The sequence below is a fragment of the Labrus bergylta genome, chromosome 9 (genome assembly GCF_963930695.1).
Source record: "Labrus bergylta chromosome 9, fLabBer1.1, whole genome shotgun sequence".
NCBI lineage: Eukaryota > Metazoa > Chordata > Actinopteri > Labriformes > Labridae > Labrus > Labrus bergylta.
In genome coordinates this window covers 26,928,253-26,944,034 of record NC_089203.1, presented here as the reverse complement: position 1 = coordinate 26,944,034, position 15,782 = coordinate 26,928,253, and the positions used below count along the sequence as shown (strand labels likewise).

Below are 15,782 nucleotides of genomic sequence, written 5' to 3'. Positions count from 1 at the left end.
TTTGTGGTGTTTCCACCTCTACTTTGATAATCCATTGCACACAGGGCTGCAGAAGCTGCATTTGTAAACCCTGCTGTCAATCCAGGCACTTTACACCTTTCTAAAGCATCAAATATCTAATGCAAAAGAAACTTATCCGAAAGAGCTTGACAATAACTAGCTATCGCAACAGAAACCGTGTTTGAGACAAATGTATTTTGCATTTATTTTAATTTTAAAGTCTGCCCATGCCCCGTATGTTAAAAGTTTTCTATGCGATTTTTTGATCCAGCAGATGTCGCCCTTGAGCACCAGCATGAAACCAAAACAACTCGCGCTGCATTGTTGTGTTAGCATGCTAATGCTAGCGATCTTTATTATGCTGGTATCTTCACACTGCATGTAAATTTACCTGAAATGAGCGTGATCTAGAAACACAGTTAAGCAGTGAGTACAGTATGTTATTCTTCTTTTCTCTAGTCCCTCATTTAAACAACTTTTATACACGAGGGGAGGAGTCAGCCGGCCGTCCCGGCGATGTAAACAAACTGAAGATAGGACTCTGAAAACTCTGAAAACATCACAGACAGTGGGACTCGGGTGTTACACCCATTGTAGACAGTCATGACTCAGAGTTATTTTCAGAGGATATACTTGATTTATATTACATTTAAGTGTGAAAAATCACATACAAAGCCTTTAACATGGAAGAGGCAGAGTCTATGAGCAGTTAGTCAGTAGGAGGAGCTCTAAACATTCTGGCTTCACTTTAAAGCAGGTGTTGTGTTGTCCATCTTCTTATACAGTTAAAAGGGTCCAAACCAGGACATGCACTGACTTCCACCATTTTCCATGGTGCAATAAAGACATAAAAAAAGTTATTTTTTAAAATATAGTCCTCATTTTTATTAACAGAGGCCAAATAAAACTCATCACATTTTATTTACAAAGGGAGGCAATAAATATCTTAATAATAGTCATAAAATTATTTTTGCTTACATTTGTTTTAAAAAAGAAATTGTAAATGTGTCATGTTGTTAGTAGCAGTTCATACAAAAAAAAAACAACAACCTGCCAGCAGACAGGTGAATACATACTACAGGTGAGGAGGGAGGGCTGGAGTTTGTCGTCAAGTGAGAAAAAGAGTGACAGAAGCAAAGACATTTCCCCCGTCGTTTCAGGATTCACACTCAAACTGAAAAATGTTCCAAGAATCCCGGATAAGTCGGTCACATGGGGGAGAAGTCTTAATTGTCGAACGTGGATTTATGAAGTGGTCGGAGTCGATTAGAGCTACAGTAGTCCTGCCTGGTGGATCTGACAAACAAGGTTTTAAAAAACAAATCCAGTGAGATTGGAAAAGAGTGAATAAAGGTGAATCAGGACGAAAAGATTAAAAGAGCTCACCATCGACCGATTCATGAGATTAACTCAAAATAAAGTCGGACATATAAAAAGATAATAAAAAAAAGAAAAAAGGAGGTAGAGGAAGTCTTCATCACCAACCCCAAACATTTTGAGCTAGCTCACACTCAAAGAATCAACACAACTTCAGGAAGATTAAAAAAAACAAAAAAAAACGAGTCCAGGTGGAGACGAAAGGGATTAACATCCGTCTTTCAAAAGTGATAAAGTTGGAAGACTTGGTGGAGTTATGAATCACATCAGCTGTTATGTTTTTGTCTTGTTGTTTTTTTAGTGTTTGAATAAGGCTAAAGCCTCGGCTGGTGCCCGACTAGTCAAAGCATGTCGTGTTTTAGCTGAATCACAGGCTGCATGGAAACGTCAAGGAAATCACACACACAGCACTCGGAAGGGTTCAGAGCATTCCAGGAGTGAAGCTGAGGTTGAGAGACGTATGGAAAAAAAAAAAGAAGAAAAGAAAAAGAAAAAGAGAGAGAGAGAGAGAGAGACCTGTAAAATATTGCACTCAAAGCTAACACAGTGATCCCGGCAGCAGCAGTGTCACCTGCGACCGCCACCGCCTCCTCCTCCCCTCCTCTCCGTTTCATCTCCACGGTGTCTGATTCCAGTGGAAAGTATGGGATCCGCGTTGTCAGGGGCAACACAAACAAAAACCGACAGGTATTCCAATAAATCTCTAGTTGGCTGATTTTTATAACATTGCGTCAGCTCCTGCTTTCGGCCCCCCCCTCCCCATTGTCAAAAAGAGAAGTATGCCTTCAAGCTTGCAGTTCAAAAACGGAGCTGAGGACGACAGCGACAGGGAATTCTCTCGGAGGTCCTTTTAGTTTATCCAGTATAAATAACTTGACAAGATTAGCACAATGACATCAACCCCCGAGGAATCCAAGAGTAAGGAAAATACTCAGTCATGCTGAAATACAAAAATAAAACATCTTTGACTCTTTTTTTTTGTTCTTTTTTTGTGTCTGTCTTTTCCTTTACAGAAGTGAAGTCTTTAAGGTGATTCTTTAAGACAAGAAGCTTGAGATTGAGTTTTTTTTTTTCCCCCCCTTCAGAGGAAAAATTAGTGCTATCCCATTGGTCCAAATCAGTTCCTCTTGGAGTTGGGTTTTAACCGCCGAGCCCTTCGTGTCCGCTTAGTCACTGTGGTGAATCGGAACTCCTCCAGCGGGTCCAGCCTGCCTTTGGGCTGGCGCTTCATGAAGTGGACTTCCTGTTGCCTCTGCGTGGTCCGCGAGCCCTTCTTGGGCCGGCCCTTCCTGTTGAAGCCGAGGTACCAGCCTTTGTACTTTGCCGACACGAGAGCCGTGTAGTTGTTCTCTAGAAATTCCTCGACAAAGACGCACTCCTGCTTCCTTCCATCGGGCTGAAAGACGGGAGGGGAAAACGGGACATTCATTAATTATTAACGCAGCAGTGTGAGCGCTTTTTCAACCAACACTATGGCTCATTTTCACCGCACCTGACAGAATCAGACTAGTTTGATTTTCTGTCGGGTTTGGCCATTTTTTCCTCACCATTGTAAATTTTGAAATATTTGAAATATGTGAAATGCAGTTTCTGCAATTTGAACTTTAATTTACCATCAATATGTGTCAAAATCGATTTGTTATTCCAAATCTGTAACACTGAAGGAGTAAGCTAACAGATTCATTAAGTCAGGGAAATCATAACGAAGAGTTAAAGGCTTTATATGTGATTTTTTGATCCAGCAGATGTCGCCCTTGAGCACCAGCATGAAACCAAAACAACTCCCGCTGCATTGTTGTGTTAGCATGCTAATGCTAGCGATCTTTATTATGCTAAAAATCGCACAGAAAGACTTTAACGTCACCTTGAAATCATGATTTTTGTACATTTGAAAACGTTTTCCGAGGAGACGAGGATTAAAATAGAAACGACTGATGCCTGTAAATCCAAGCCTTTAACATGTGTGCCTTTTTACAACCTTCAGTGAGGAAAGTCATAACTTTCTTTTCCTTTTTATCAACATTAACATTATGTCATTTTAATAGCATTGCATTGTGGGTAATACTCCCATAAGCTTCCTTGCTAAGATTTTAAATGTCACATCATTTCCATGTCTGCAGACTAAGACAGAGTGGTAGGTGAATGTTAGCTTAGCTTAGCATAAAGGATAAATAGAACTGTCTTTATGGCTTTATGCTAATGCTAAAGATAAGTGAGTGGTGCAAGTCTTCTCACATCAATCTAGGTAAGAAGAAAACTTTCAACAAACTCAGACTGTTGCTTTGAATCAGGAGTATTTAGGTTTAAATGGCATCAGTTATTGAGGCTGCAGGTGACAAACAAACTGCTCCTCAGTAGGACAACATGGTCACAAAACTGGCTAAACGTGTCTGAGGCTCCTCTGCAGACGGTGTGTGGTTTCTTATTTTCGGCTAATGATGAAACGTGGTAATGCAACATGGCGGACTCCTTGGACAAGACCTGCTCCGTATGTACAATTATTTTTAAATTTATTCCAACTTTTATTGAGCTAATCCGATTTTTAAGTGATTGTACTTTAAGAATACTTTTCATAATTTGTAAATAATATATTTAAGTTCTGCTGATAGAAACCCCGGTCTTTTACGCACTGGCCCTTTAAGGTTTGTAGCTCTACATATACTGTAATTATATAAAATCATCTGTATTCTGTAGTGTAGAATTGATACATAGCCTACATTTTAGAATATTTAAGAGATTTGAGGAAAGACATTTTAAATCATAATTTTAAATTTAATGGGTTCCGAAAATCCTGCTGTATTGTGTAAGCATAGCATGCCCAATGGAAACCTCAGATGTCCTGCAGTTCTGCAACATTTTCTGTACTTTATGGTTCCTAACTGAGAATAGATCTTTTTTTTTTTTTTAATTAAAAAATAATAGATCTTCAAACAGATCACAGTAAGACCAGCAGACTTTCTCCTAAAGGAGGAAGTCGATGAACATTTGTTAAACAAATGAGGCCCCAGCAGCTAAAAAAAGTCCAAAATGCATGTTTCTAACAGATGACCACGGTGAGGGAGTGAAAACTCGCTGCAGCCCCTACCGACGCTGACAGCATGAGTTATTAATGCAACAAAATCACACGTGAGCCTCCCACTGCAGAGCACATGAGTTCTGATATTAACTTCTTTTCCATATCGAAAAGCGGCCGTCCGCAGAGTCACATGCAGTCATCCCGCCGCTCCTGGCCACCTGGTGTGACTAAGTGATATAATTGCAATGGCATTCCTCCTAAGTGACCATTAGTCTCTCAATGCATTGTGGTGATTGCAGTCCGTAATTGACTGATCGAGTGTCAAAGGAGCAGGCTGATTACGTAATGGAAGAAGGGCTGTGAGTTATCAAAGGGGTTTTGTTAGGGTGTACAAAAACAGCAGGAGAAAAGCAGATCGGAGGCGGCGTCCGATTCAGCTTGGATTAAGAGCTCCCTTTAAAAATATCCATTAAGATATCACGACTATTTAATCTCATCAGCTAAAATATTCCGCTTTTACCAAATGTTAACCTCGTTTTCATCGTGTCCGATAAATTAAAAAAACAAACGATACTCACCCTTCCTACTATCTTGCCCTTCTCGTTCATGCAGATGTAATGTTCGCTCTCTTTCCCTTTTATTCGAATGTGACTCCCGAAGGTTTCCGTCTCGACCACAAGAAGAGCTGAAAGAGAAAAAGAAAAAGTGAACTCGGTTAGGGAGCAGGTTAAACATGTTACACAAAACAAAATGATTGTATTCTGGTGAAACTGTGTTTTTACTCTTCTACACTTTTGCAATTATCTTTAATTTCTGCAAAATGTGCAATTTATTTGAGACCTCCTAAATGATTTCATCCCCCCCCACCCCCCCCCGCTCCCTCCAAGTATGAACCGTGCAACTAGAGGCTCTCAGATCCAGAATATAGAAATTAATACATATTTATAGCTGAAAACAACAGAATTCTGCAAGATCCAGAAATATGAATTCTTGTGTTTTGGCTCTGCATACATTTTCATACGACTTGATATGATGAATATTGCAAACAATGCTTATGTGCATGTTGAAAAATATGATGTTTCCAACTCAAAAATAAACAAAAAAGGAATACATGGTGGGTCTCTAGAGCAAATATGAAACACTTGTTACAGTATATTAAGCATATCACTTTATTTATATGTGATAAGACAACAAAGCCACCGTCACTTCAACCTGACACAGCAGTAATCCACTCTCGAGACACACATCCCGGCGGTTCTTTCAATTCCCCCCCGCCTCCTCCTCATCCCAAATGTTAACCCCCGCGAGGTCACCTTTGTCTCGGCTCGCCCCCCTCAGACCAGCAAAGAGATCTGCCAAAACATTTTGTGGAGCGGTTATGTGCCCCTCAGGATTAGGTTTCAAGTTCCCTTTAGTCTGTGCTCACTCAATCAAAAAGTTAAGATGATCCATTTGTTTAACACACAGGGCCATTCAGTAGCGCTCAAGGGAGAAGGGGGAAGAATAGGCGAAGGGGACGGGACAGGCTGGAGGGCAGAAGTGACTCCCCTCCTCCTCCTCCTCCTCCTCCTCCTCCTCCTCCTCCTCCTTCTGCTCCCCTCAACCCTAAAATCCAACCTTGGAGAGAAACTCGAAGAAGGAAACCTGCTGAAAGGTGTAACTAAGGGTAGGTGAAAGCTATTGTCTTATTTTAGGGCTTCACATTGCAGACTTTTCTTTGCACTGGAGAGATCAGTCTGGCTCTTTTTTGGGAGAAAACAGGAACAAACAATGGTTTGTACTCAAAGTAAATAGTTATTATAAGGACATATAAGTTCTGAGAGTCAGATCAGACTACACTTTGGCCTTCTTACACCCGAGCTTGGACCCAAATTTTGACCTCAAGTATGATGTCTTTGCACAAGAAAATCAGATAAAACAGCGTCCCCCCTATTATAACTTTTTTTGTTGTTGTGCCCCGTTCAAACCAAGTTTTATATTTTTCTGTTAAAGTATGAACCTGACAGAACATTTAAATAATCTTTTGGAGGACTTCTGAGTGTATGGATGTTACAGGTGTCCCTCCACTGATGGTAAAATTATAAAAATGGAGCCTAAAAGATAAAGAAGGGTGGATTTATTTGCAACAGCATCGGCATGAAAATGTGTGTGTTCTGGTTATTTCTCTACACAATCCTTCAACTGGAGACTCCATTGGTCGCCATTGTTGGCATTTACAACGACTAAAATCCGACAGAAACTTCAATCAAGATTGAAAATGTTGTCAAAGTTAACATCAGATTTTTAAGATCGCCCACTCAATCCCATTTGTAACGACTTCTGAACCCCAACAAAATACAACAGTTTTTTTTTCTGATGCATTAAACAACGCGGGGTTGCTATATGTGGTCACTCGTCAAAATGTCTAAAAAGTCCGTCTTGCAGCATTTATCAGTTAAAAAGCCTTTTGCCGTGACAAAGCATTAGTCCTGAGTGGACAAAAAGCATCATTTACAATGGATTCTTCTGGACAAAAGGATTGTTCTAGTCTCTTAAAAATGACAAATATGCTTTGCAATTACAGGAGAAGGATTGCCCTAGTCTCTTAAAAGTAATTCATTTGATTCTCTAATACCCCAAAGGAATAATAATGCTTGCACTTTGCTGCACTGATTCGTCATAAAGCTCTAAATTGAGGCAATATATTTCTCCTGCGGTGGTTTGTATCCCTCCTCCGTGAAGCTGCAGTGACCGAGAGAGTGGATTGGAGCAAAAGAAAATATCTTCCTGATTATTATTAGTGAGTGCAAAGGAGTTCACAGGTGCCAGGTACTGCAGCTGGATGGGGAGGAGGAGGAGGAGGAGGTAGACGAGAAGGGGGAGGGGCAGAGGGTGGAATTGGCAAGGCCTCATGGGAAAAATTGGATCTGCTTCCACTCAAGCTCTAACAAGCAGTGAGGAAACTTCGCCTCGGCGCATCTGCGACTGAACACACTCACTCAAGAGGCGTTCAACACCAGCAATTTTCGAGGCCGTGAGTCAGCTGTTATGAGCAAAAAAATATCTGCAGGAGAGTGCAACACGAGTCCCGCCGCCTTATGTTTGTGCCACTGCATCAAAGTCGGCTTAGCTGACCATCAATTTACTTATCCATCTGCAGGGGTTGTTTTTGATCTGAAGTGGTGAACAAGTCCGTGCAGAAGGCAAAGAGAATATACTTAAATATACAAAATCTAGATCCGTCAAGTGTACCTCCATCTTTCACATCTGCATTAGGAACTAGAACAACCTGGTGAAATAAAGGTTAAAAACTACAACACTGCTGGAATAAACCAAATCAAAGTGGTTCTTAAGTTCAACTTTAATGTGACAACGACCATTGCAAGCCACATCTTGGTGAAGAAAAGCGACATTCAACATTTAGTTCAAGCACAGTTCCATTTATGGTTTTCAACAAATGGTGCTTCCCAAAACACATCCACAGTGCCATTCCTTGGGAAACACATTTGCTTTGTTGGGATCTTTTTTATGAACCCAAACACAATCAAGGTCAGTAATCTACATGGCTTCATAATACACAACCTTTGAGTCTAAAAACAGACACTTACTTGCAAGAATATTTTGCACAACGGCAAAACAACAGATAAGATTTGCATTCTGGGAAAGACTCACACTGTTGTCCTTAGAGCCATCCAAAAATAGACTTGCTCTTGATACCCAAATTCTGCAGTAAACATCCATTACCAGGTCAGCAATTTCATAATCTCTCCTTCCATTACAACCAGTAGTTTGGTGTGATAGAAGAGTCTCCATCAACTATGCTCACTCCAAACATGGAGCGTCGAAAACCACCTCCAAACAGGAGTAGTAAACAGCAAAGTAATGAGACAAGATCTCATGAAGTGCCTAAATCTGTCTGGTAGGTCGGTGGTGGTTTTATCACTGACTTGATGAAGTGTAAAAGTGAGATGCACAGGAGATCTCCCATACCATACTTGCCCCCATCATCTCCGTTGGCGTTGACTTTCTTCCCCAAGATCTGGACGTGCTTCCCCGTGGTCCTGCTGTAGAGCTGGTAGATCCGGACCTGCTTCCGGCTAAGGTCGTCGGGGTTCCTCGTGTGGTTCTCGATGTAAAACCTAAAATCTGCGGAGCTCTGCTGGGACTCCTGCGCAGAGGTGAGAGACACACAGAGAGAGAGAGAAGATGAAGAAACAGAAAATAATCAGCCTGAATAAATGTTTTAAGTAAGAATGTTAAGTTAAATCCTTGATGTATAAATCTCTTCCTATTCTTATTTTACTATGTATCTATTCTTACATTGTTTTATTTGTTCTGATAACCTGCTGCTGTAACACCAAAATTTCCAAGTTTTGGATCAATAAAGTAATTCTATTCTATCCTAAAAGAGGGAAGACAGACAGTGAGAGATCGTCACTGCACAGGTGCTGATAGTATCTTGTGCTTGTTGCTTTTATGGGCCCTGTGTCAAAAACAAATTGTGCTTCAGGGGGCGAGAGAAGTGAACCTAGAAATTGCGGTTGTTCTCTTCCTTTCTTTCAACCGGCCCGTTTTATATGCATTGCATTTACAAGGTGATAACTATGCTACAAGACATGTTAATGAAGTCACCGTTTGAGTAAAAAAAAATCCAACAGAACAAGTGCAAAAGCGGAAAGGTTGAATCTTCTGTTGCATCTCTATTGAGACAGCGGTTTACTGTGTGCCCCGGGCGATATTGAGAAACCTGTACTCCCATTTCCACAAGCAAGCAAGCAAGCAAGCAAGCCACTAGCAATTATACACCTGAAGCATCCAGACCTGTTGCACTATCATCAAACAAATATCTGCCTGCAGGCGAAGTCAGGGTCCATAAATTAGGAAAAACCCAGCAGGCAGGAAGACAAGACTGAAAGATGTGCAAGAGGCACCTCCAACCACACACACAAAAAAAAACGCTCTTGTGGGATGAAATCATCTAAAATCCACCTTTCAGATTCACCCGCTCGCCTGCTGTTTTTTACGAGTCACCTTAAGACCTGACGTGAAAACACAGGAAATGACTGACACTCGGCAGCATGTCAGAGAAAGCAGCCGTGTCAAACCGACATGTGGAAGAGCGCCGGGGAAAACGTATACTTTCAGAAGCCCAGGAATCTCAGTTCACGCCAAGATCCCATTTCCCCAGCTGTACGGTGTGGTAATTGCACAGTAATGGCTTTTTATGTGGCTGTTCTCAGGTGGCTAATTATATACACATTACATACCCCTGAGTACTTGTTATTCTACCTTTCGGTGAATTAATGGCATGTAAGCAAAACATGATGGGGAAATTGAGGCCTCAGAAGAACAAATCCTTAAACTCAAGAGTGGAAAAAAATAAATCTTCAAATGTGAACAAAAGTTTTTTTATGGAGGCTCCTAAAGCGCCTCTTATGGACCAGATGTCACACAAGTTAAGGCCAAATCCATGAAGAGAAATCCTTTGGGTTGGACCCAATGTTTTCCCACATAAGTGACAATCTAACCTTCCCAAAAAAAAAATGTTTGTAAGTCATCTCTTCACGTCAAACAAGGACCCTCAAACGCTTCATACTTTGTAAGCTGTAGCATCACCGGGCATCATTTCCCCGCCATCCTTGGACGAGCTTTAGAAAAAGTTGGCTCAATATGACGTATTTGGTCTAGAAATGTGGCCTCTGGAGGATCCGTTTCCCAAACTGGGACACAGCTTCTGTATCTTGATGTTTAGGAAACACGCCCGTAATGAAACTTTTGGCATCAAGCGGTGTGAAAAAGCGTCAGAAACTGGAAATGAAAATGCATTGCAACACATTTGTTGTGCTATTATTGACTTTTAGGCAACGAGACTTCAACATTCTGATGATTTTGTTTCAAGTTGATGATGATTCTCACTTGGTAAAGTTTTTGATGAGCAGTATCTCTAACTTTCTTTGTCTTAAAGAAAAGGTTTCAAAATCAGTAACCCCCGATTGGCTCCTTAACTTGCCCCCATGGTCTCCAATTATGGCTGCACGTTTTGCAAAAACAGTTGATCCTAAGTGATCATTCAAACCTGCAACACGACTGGCATGCAGCAATGACGAGTAAAACTGATCCTATAGATCGAGTACTCTAACCTCGTAGACACCCTCAACACAACTGTACCAGATCAGTGACCTCGTGACCTCATGAAACCTAACTTATTTGAGGCAGATTTGCTATTTTCAACAAATCTGTGTGCAATATTTAGGGCAGTGTACATCGATGTTACCCTCCTCAGAAGCTTTTTGAGTATATGCACAAAGACAAAAATGTGGAAAATCCCAACTACTGAATGATGAAAATGAACCAAAGTTGGAGGATCTCTCCTATCGAAGGTCAAGTAGCTGCAACAACAATGGCGCTTTTATTAAGCGTTCATATTTGATGCTCAACACATTTAGTAGCTCAATAAGGAAGATTCAGAAGTTACTGGTTAAAAAGGACCAGCTGTCCGTCTGAACTGATCAAACAAACAAAGACAGAACTGTCACCTGCATGACTTTTATTATCAAGGACAAGAAGTCATATTCATCATGTTTGATTGGTAAGTTCTCTCTGCTCTTCTCAAAACTCGAATGCAACGTTAGAAGCTGAAATATATTTGCAAAAGAAGAAACTGGATATGGAGTTCAACCTGCTGATTCAGAGATAAGCATTGATTGTAAAATGTCTGCTCATCCATAACTGCACACAGGTGTGAGGAAAATTCACACAAATTTCAAGAGCTAAACCTCAGCATCCTTTGTTGTTAGCTCGCTCTCTCTCTCTCTCTCTCTCTCAGACACAATCAACCACAAGGTTCACAAAAAATGCATCACACAACAAACCATAGCCTAACCAGGCTGCTACAGGATTTATCCCAAATCTCCCCATCTCTAAACAAACATAAAGGTGTGTTTGGTAGACAGTTGCATTTTGTGTCAGGGGAGAGAGGCAAGCCTAAGCACATGGCCGAGGTGAACACACCGCAGCGACAACAGTGTTTTATCACGCTGTCTCCTTTCTTCAAAGACACAGCATGAAAACGGATATGGTTGAAACTTCAAAAGTCTGGCACTCGTCTTTGCCCAGGAAGCTTAGTTGTCGCGTCCATCTAAGATACACCTTGCTATCTGCTCTACACACACACACACACACACACACACACACACACACACACACACACACACACACACACACACACACACACACACACACACACACACACACACACACACACACACACACACACACACACACACACACACACACACACACACACACTCCTAAATGTTGGCGGTGCATTCAAAGTTCTCTTTCAACTGTGGTTGCTTCTGTTGTCTTTCCTCTTGAAATCACAGCCACAGCAGCGCTGAGGAGCAGAAGGGGCAAACAATACGGGAAGGCAACGTGGACGGTGGGATTATCTTGATTTTATGTTTTAGTTTGATCAACCAGCAAGCACTCAAAGTGTCACAATGTATGTGCTTTATTTCACCTTTTCTACACCGAAACAAACATGCCAAATCAAAAAGGAAAAACCCACATGATAGATAAAATCCCTGCTCCTTATACATCGGTCAGGCCACATTCTGCAAGAACTACATCCTGCCTTACATGTGAGAGGTGCTCAGTCGACACTAAAGCTCTGTTTGTGCTAGCTCTGTTGGAATAATCCGAGCACATAGGCTTATGCAACATCACAGTTGCGTTTTTTTAAGAATTTATTTTATATTTTGCATTTAATTTATTTCAAAAAGTCTTGGATCTTCTATCTTACTGCAGGAGTTGTACTCTATTTTGCCTCTGAAAGCTAATAAACACGGTGAACCTGGCAGGACTAAATAAATCTAGAATTTTTCAACCTATAAAATACATTTTGTGAAGTGAATAAACAAACTTTCCCTCCTGCCTGGTTGTATTTCTCTAATAAAGATCAAATGTTGCACCTTCTTGTAATGATGCAGCTTTCTCTTGTAAAAAATATATATTTTATATTTCATGCATTCAAGTTCTAATTACATTACTAATGATGCTTGGTGATGCGTTTGTGGAACAACGTGAGGAATAAATCCTCTCCTCCTTTTGAAGATTCTTTGAATATTTGAGGTCATAACAACTCTGAGAAATTAATCACGATCAAACACGTCATGCCAATAAATTGATCAGATAGTTTTATGAGAGAGAGAGAGAGAGAGAGAAAGAGAGAGAGAGAGGGGGCATGCTCTCTGCATCTTCTCTGAATCAAAGCGGCGCAATTAGGTGAGTGAATGCCTGCAAATGATTACTGTTCAAAGTGAGACGCAACTCGTAAAAAGTGAGGCTTACAAGCCCCAAACGAGCCCAGCTGTTCAAAGAACGACTTTTTCACCCCAGGGATCAAAATATTTATTGCACGATTCTGTTGTAAAACACGGAAACTGCTACTTGAATTCCAAATTAAAAACAACGGGTTTTAATTAAATTGTTTGGGAAGATGGCGGTCCTTATTTAGTGGAATAATCCGACCAAAGCACGCAGATACACACAAGACTGTCTTTTTTATATTCCTGCTTCTGTGCTGTGGTGTAAAGTAGGCTATTGCTGCTGCATTGGTTATTTTAATAGATTTTGATTAAATTATTGTTATTGTATCGCCAATCATATCGCGATGATGCAGCTCTGATAAGAATGCAGGGAAATGCGATACAATTGTAAAAATTTGTTATAAATTGTTTTATTTTTTTTCCTCTGCATTCAACTTTTATAATCCTTGTACATTACTTAATAAGTTGCAGTTTTTTTTTAACCATTTCTTCCAACTTCCTTGACTGATTTTATCATTTGTTTTTGCGCAACAAATGCGTCCTTGTCAATTTTAGACACAATATTTATTCTTCTAGTCCCCAAATGAGTATTGATTTATTGAATAAGTCAACCCGGCGTGCAGTCTAACAGAGCCGGCTACTCCGTGTCAAACCATCTCCACCTATCATGAGCATTACATTTAAAAGAAGCGCATGCAGCATGTAAACACAAGAAACACAGGGTTGAAGTCGGGAGTAAACATACCTGTAGCTGGAAATAGAGGACCAGAAAATGTAAACACCTACGTGGAGAGAGAGGGAGAGAGAAGAGAGGAGGGGAGTGAATCAAACAGGCAATTACATGAAGAATAAACGCAGCCTACCTGGATGAAAGCAATGCGTAAATATGAAGCTTTTGGCGACTTCTATTGGTAAGAATGTACGAGTTTAATGTGCAAAAAGGCAAACGGAGATGTGGAGCACTTACACGTATATGAACCTCGAAGGCAGCAGAGACATCTTGACTCGCAGAAGTACACCTGAAATACACCTGCTTCCACAGAGTTAGAGCCCCAGGAAAAGGTTGGCGAAATCGCCCCCCCTCCTCTATCTCGCTTTCGTTCACCTTGCGCGTACTTTACGCGCACAACTCCGGGGGTAAGTGGGAGATTGAATCCCAGTGTAAGGATAGATCACTGGAGAGCAGCAGCAGAGTCACGGGGTGCAACATTAGGTGCTTCCTTGTTGGGGGGGGAATTATCCAGAAGTGTGTTATTTTCTCAGCTTATAGTCTCCTCCGCTCCCCGAAATCCCCACCGCGTCTCCGGATGTGAGTGCCAAAGCGTGGAGAGGATTCAGAATTCAATCTAGCTCCAAAAAAAAAAATCCCGTCGCTCAAATAAATTATCCTCCGAGTTTTACGCACCTACAGCCGAGTTTCCCCACAATCCCAAATCCAGCTCCTCAAGAGCTCACAGGCTGTTTAACTCCGTCCGTACCTGCGGGGGATTTCTACACCTTGCATCGGTCATTTTATTCTATCAAGTGCTGAAGAGGAAAAAGTGGTGAATGATAAAAACGCCCTTCCACCAAGAAGTCGCTAAAACCGGGAAAACAAACTTATCCAGGCTTGTTTTACAAAAACAAGAAGTATGAAAGTCGCAGCAGCAGCAGCAGCGGATCCCTGGAGAGGTTTGGGGGCTGATGATGGCGCAGCAGTGCCTGTCAGTGGTGTTTGTGCGTCTGCGGCTTTAGATTTGGGCACAGAGAGGCTTTTTTGTTGTTGGTGGGTGGAAACATGTCAGCGGTTTGCACCTGATAGGGTAATCTTGGAGAGACCATCAGCCTGGAGTGGGGTTTTTTCCTCTCGGTGGGCAAAGCTCTGCGCAAAAGGAGAACAAGAACAAGGGGATGAAGTGCTTTTTTAGTTTGTTTAGGGGCATTTTTAATTAGATTTATTTCCCACAAGTAGAAGATCGGGGGTGGACAAAACAGCCTAGTGTGAAGGGATTGGGGAACTGTGATTTCACTTTATATATTTAGGTTTAAATTTACATATTTTTGTACTTCAACGTTTTTTTTTTCCCATCTTTTTTTAACGCTGGTAAAATGTTTTTTTTTTATTTTTATTATTGTGACCGCTCGTGAAAATAACCAGTTGCTGTTTTTTTTTTTAACAGCGACAGAAACTGACTCTCTCTCTCTCTCTCTCTTTTATTTGTGCTTTTTAAGCTGCTGCAGGTTTGTGGATTGGCCTCGGCTCTTGCCAGACACCATTCAAATGCAGGTTGTTGTCGACCTCGATTTTTTTTTTTTTTTCAATAATGTGCTATAACTTATCGCGCATTTAAATGCAAGAGAGGTGTGAATGTGTTTACGAGCTGGCAGCAGTAAAGTGAGCCCACATCCCTTCTGCCATTTATACAAAAAAAAGAAAAAAAGGAAAAGAAAACCTTTGTGGTTCTCCTTTATTGTCCCATTAAAACTGGATCCTCGGCATTCCTGTGCCATTGATATTCACAGTGATTCGAAATGATTACATATATAACTTCCCCATGTTGGGGATCTCAAAGAGCCCTCCTGTGGTGAGCTTTCATTAAAGGGAGTTTAGTTAAAGAGCTCGAGCTGCTGATCAACATCAGGAAGCAGAATAAACAAAAAAAATGTATTTAATTTATTTATCCGGGAAATCTTCTTTCATGCTTTTATTTTGGAAAAAGCTTTATCGGTGAATAAATCAGGGGAATCATTTGTGTTGTGTTCAGGTACAAATGTAGCTAAAGTGGCTTGATGTGGGTTTTACTGTGTGATTCATGGCTGTCTGCCTTACAACAGAGCTTGATCCTGCCAACCACACAGCTCTTTAATAATCCCCTGTAACACAACTGATATATAGTATCATTTAAAGCATGACTAATTTAGCCTTGTCTGCCTCAGGGAGGGAAATCACAGCAGAAATGAGCAAATAGTAATTATCCAGCGAGATAGTTTGATGATTTCTTTACAAAGACGAGGCTCTATTGGATCAAACAGGGCTTACATTAGCTGCTGCTCACCACAGGTAAAGATTTCTCCCCTCAAAATCCAAAACAAAGGCACCT

At 41.0% G+C, this 15,782-nt stretch overlaps 1 protein-coding gene across 2 annotated transcripts; it reads right to left on the bottom strand.

Annotated features, from left to right (window-relative positions):
- Positions 1 to 859: 859 nt before the first annotated feature.
- Positions 860 to 15,061, bottom strand: fgf24 (fibroblast growth factor 24). 2 transcript variants are annotated; one of them, XM_065958996.1, is made up of 5 exons: positions 13,670 to 15,061; positions 13,448 to 13,484; positions 8,372 to 8,540; positions 4,972 to 5,078; positions 860 to 2,773 (listed from the first exon to the last, which is right to left on the bottom strand). In XM_065958996.1, the coding sequence occupies exons 1-5, from the start codon at positions 13,699 to 13,701 to the stop codon at positions 2,495 to 2,497; spliced, it is 624 nt and encodes a 207-aa protein (XP_065815068.1). In that variant the 5' UTR covers positions 13,702 to 15,061; the 3' UTR covers positions 860 to 2,494. The 2 variants fall into 2 exon arrangements, with proteins under 2 accessions (XP_065815068.1, XP_020510728.1); XM_020655072.3 differs by having other exon boundaries at positions 861 to 2,773; positions 8,363 to 8,540; positions 13,670 to 15,038.
- Between the last annotated feature and the right edge of the window lie 721 nt (positions 15,062 to 15,782).

Excerpts from the sequence above, each read along its gene's own strand:
- fgf24 (XM_020655072.3), bottom strand. The coding sequence starts at position 13,701 with ATGTCTCTGCTGCCTTCGAGGTTCATATACGT. Across the intron at positions 13,485-13,669 it reads CCTTCGAGGTTCATATACGT|GTGTTTACATTTTCTGGTCC; the intron begins GTAAGTGCTCCA and ends CTCTCCACGTAG. Across the intron at positions 8,541-13,447 it reads TCCTCTATTTCCAGCTACAG|GAGTCCCAGCAGAGCTCCGC; the intron begins GTATGTTTACTC and ends ACCTCTGCGCAG.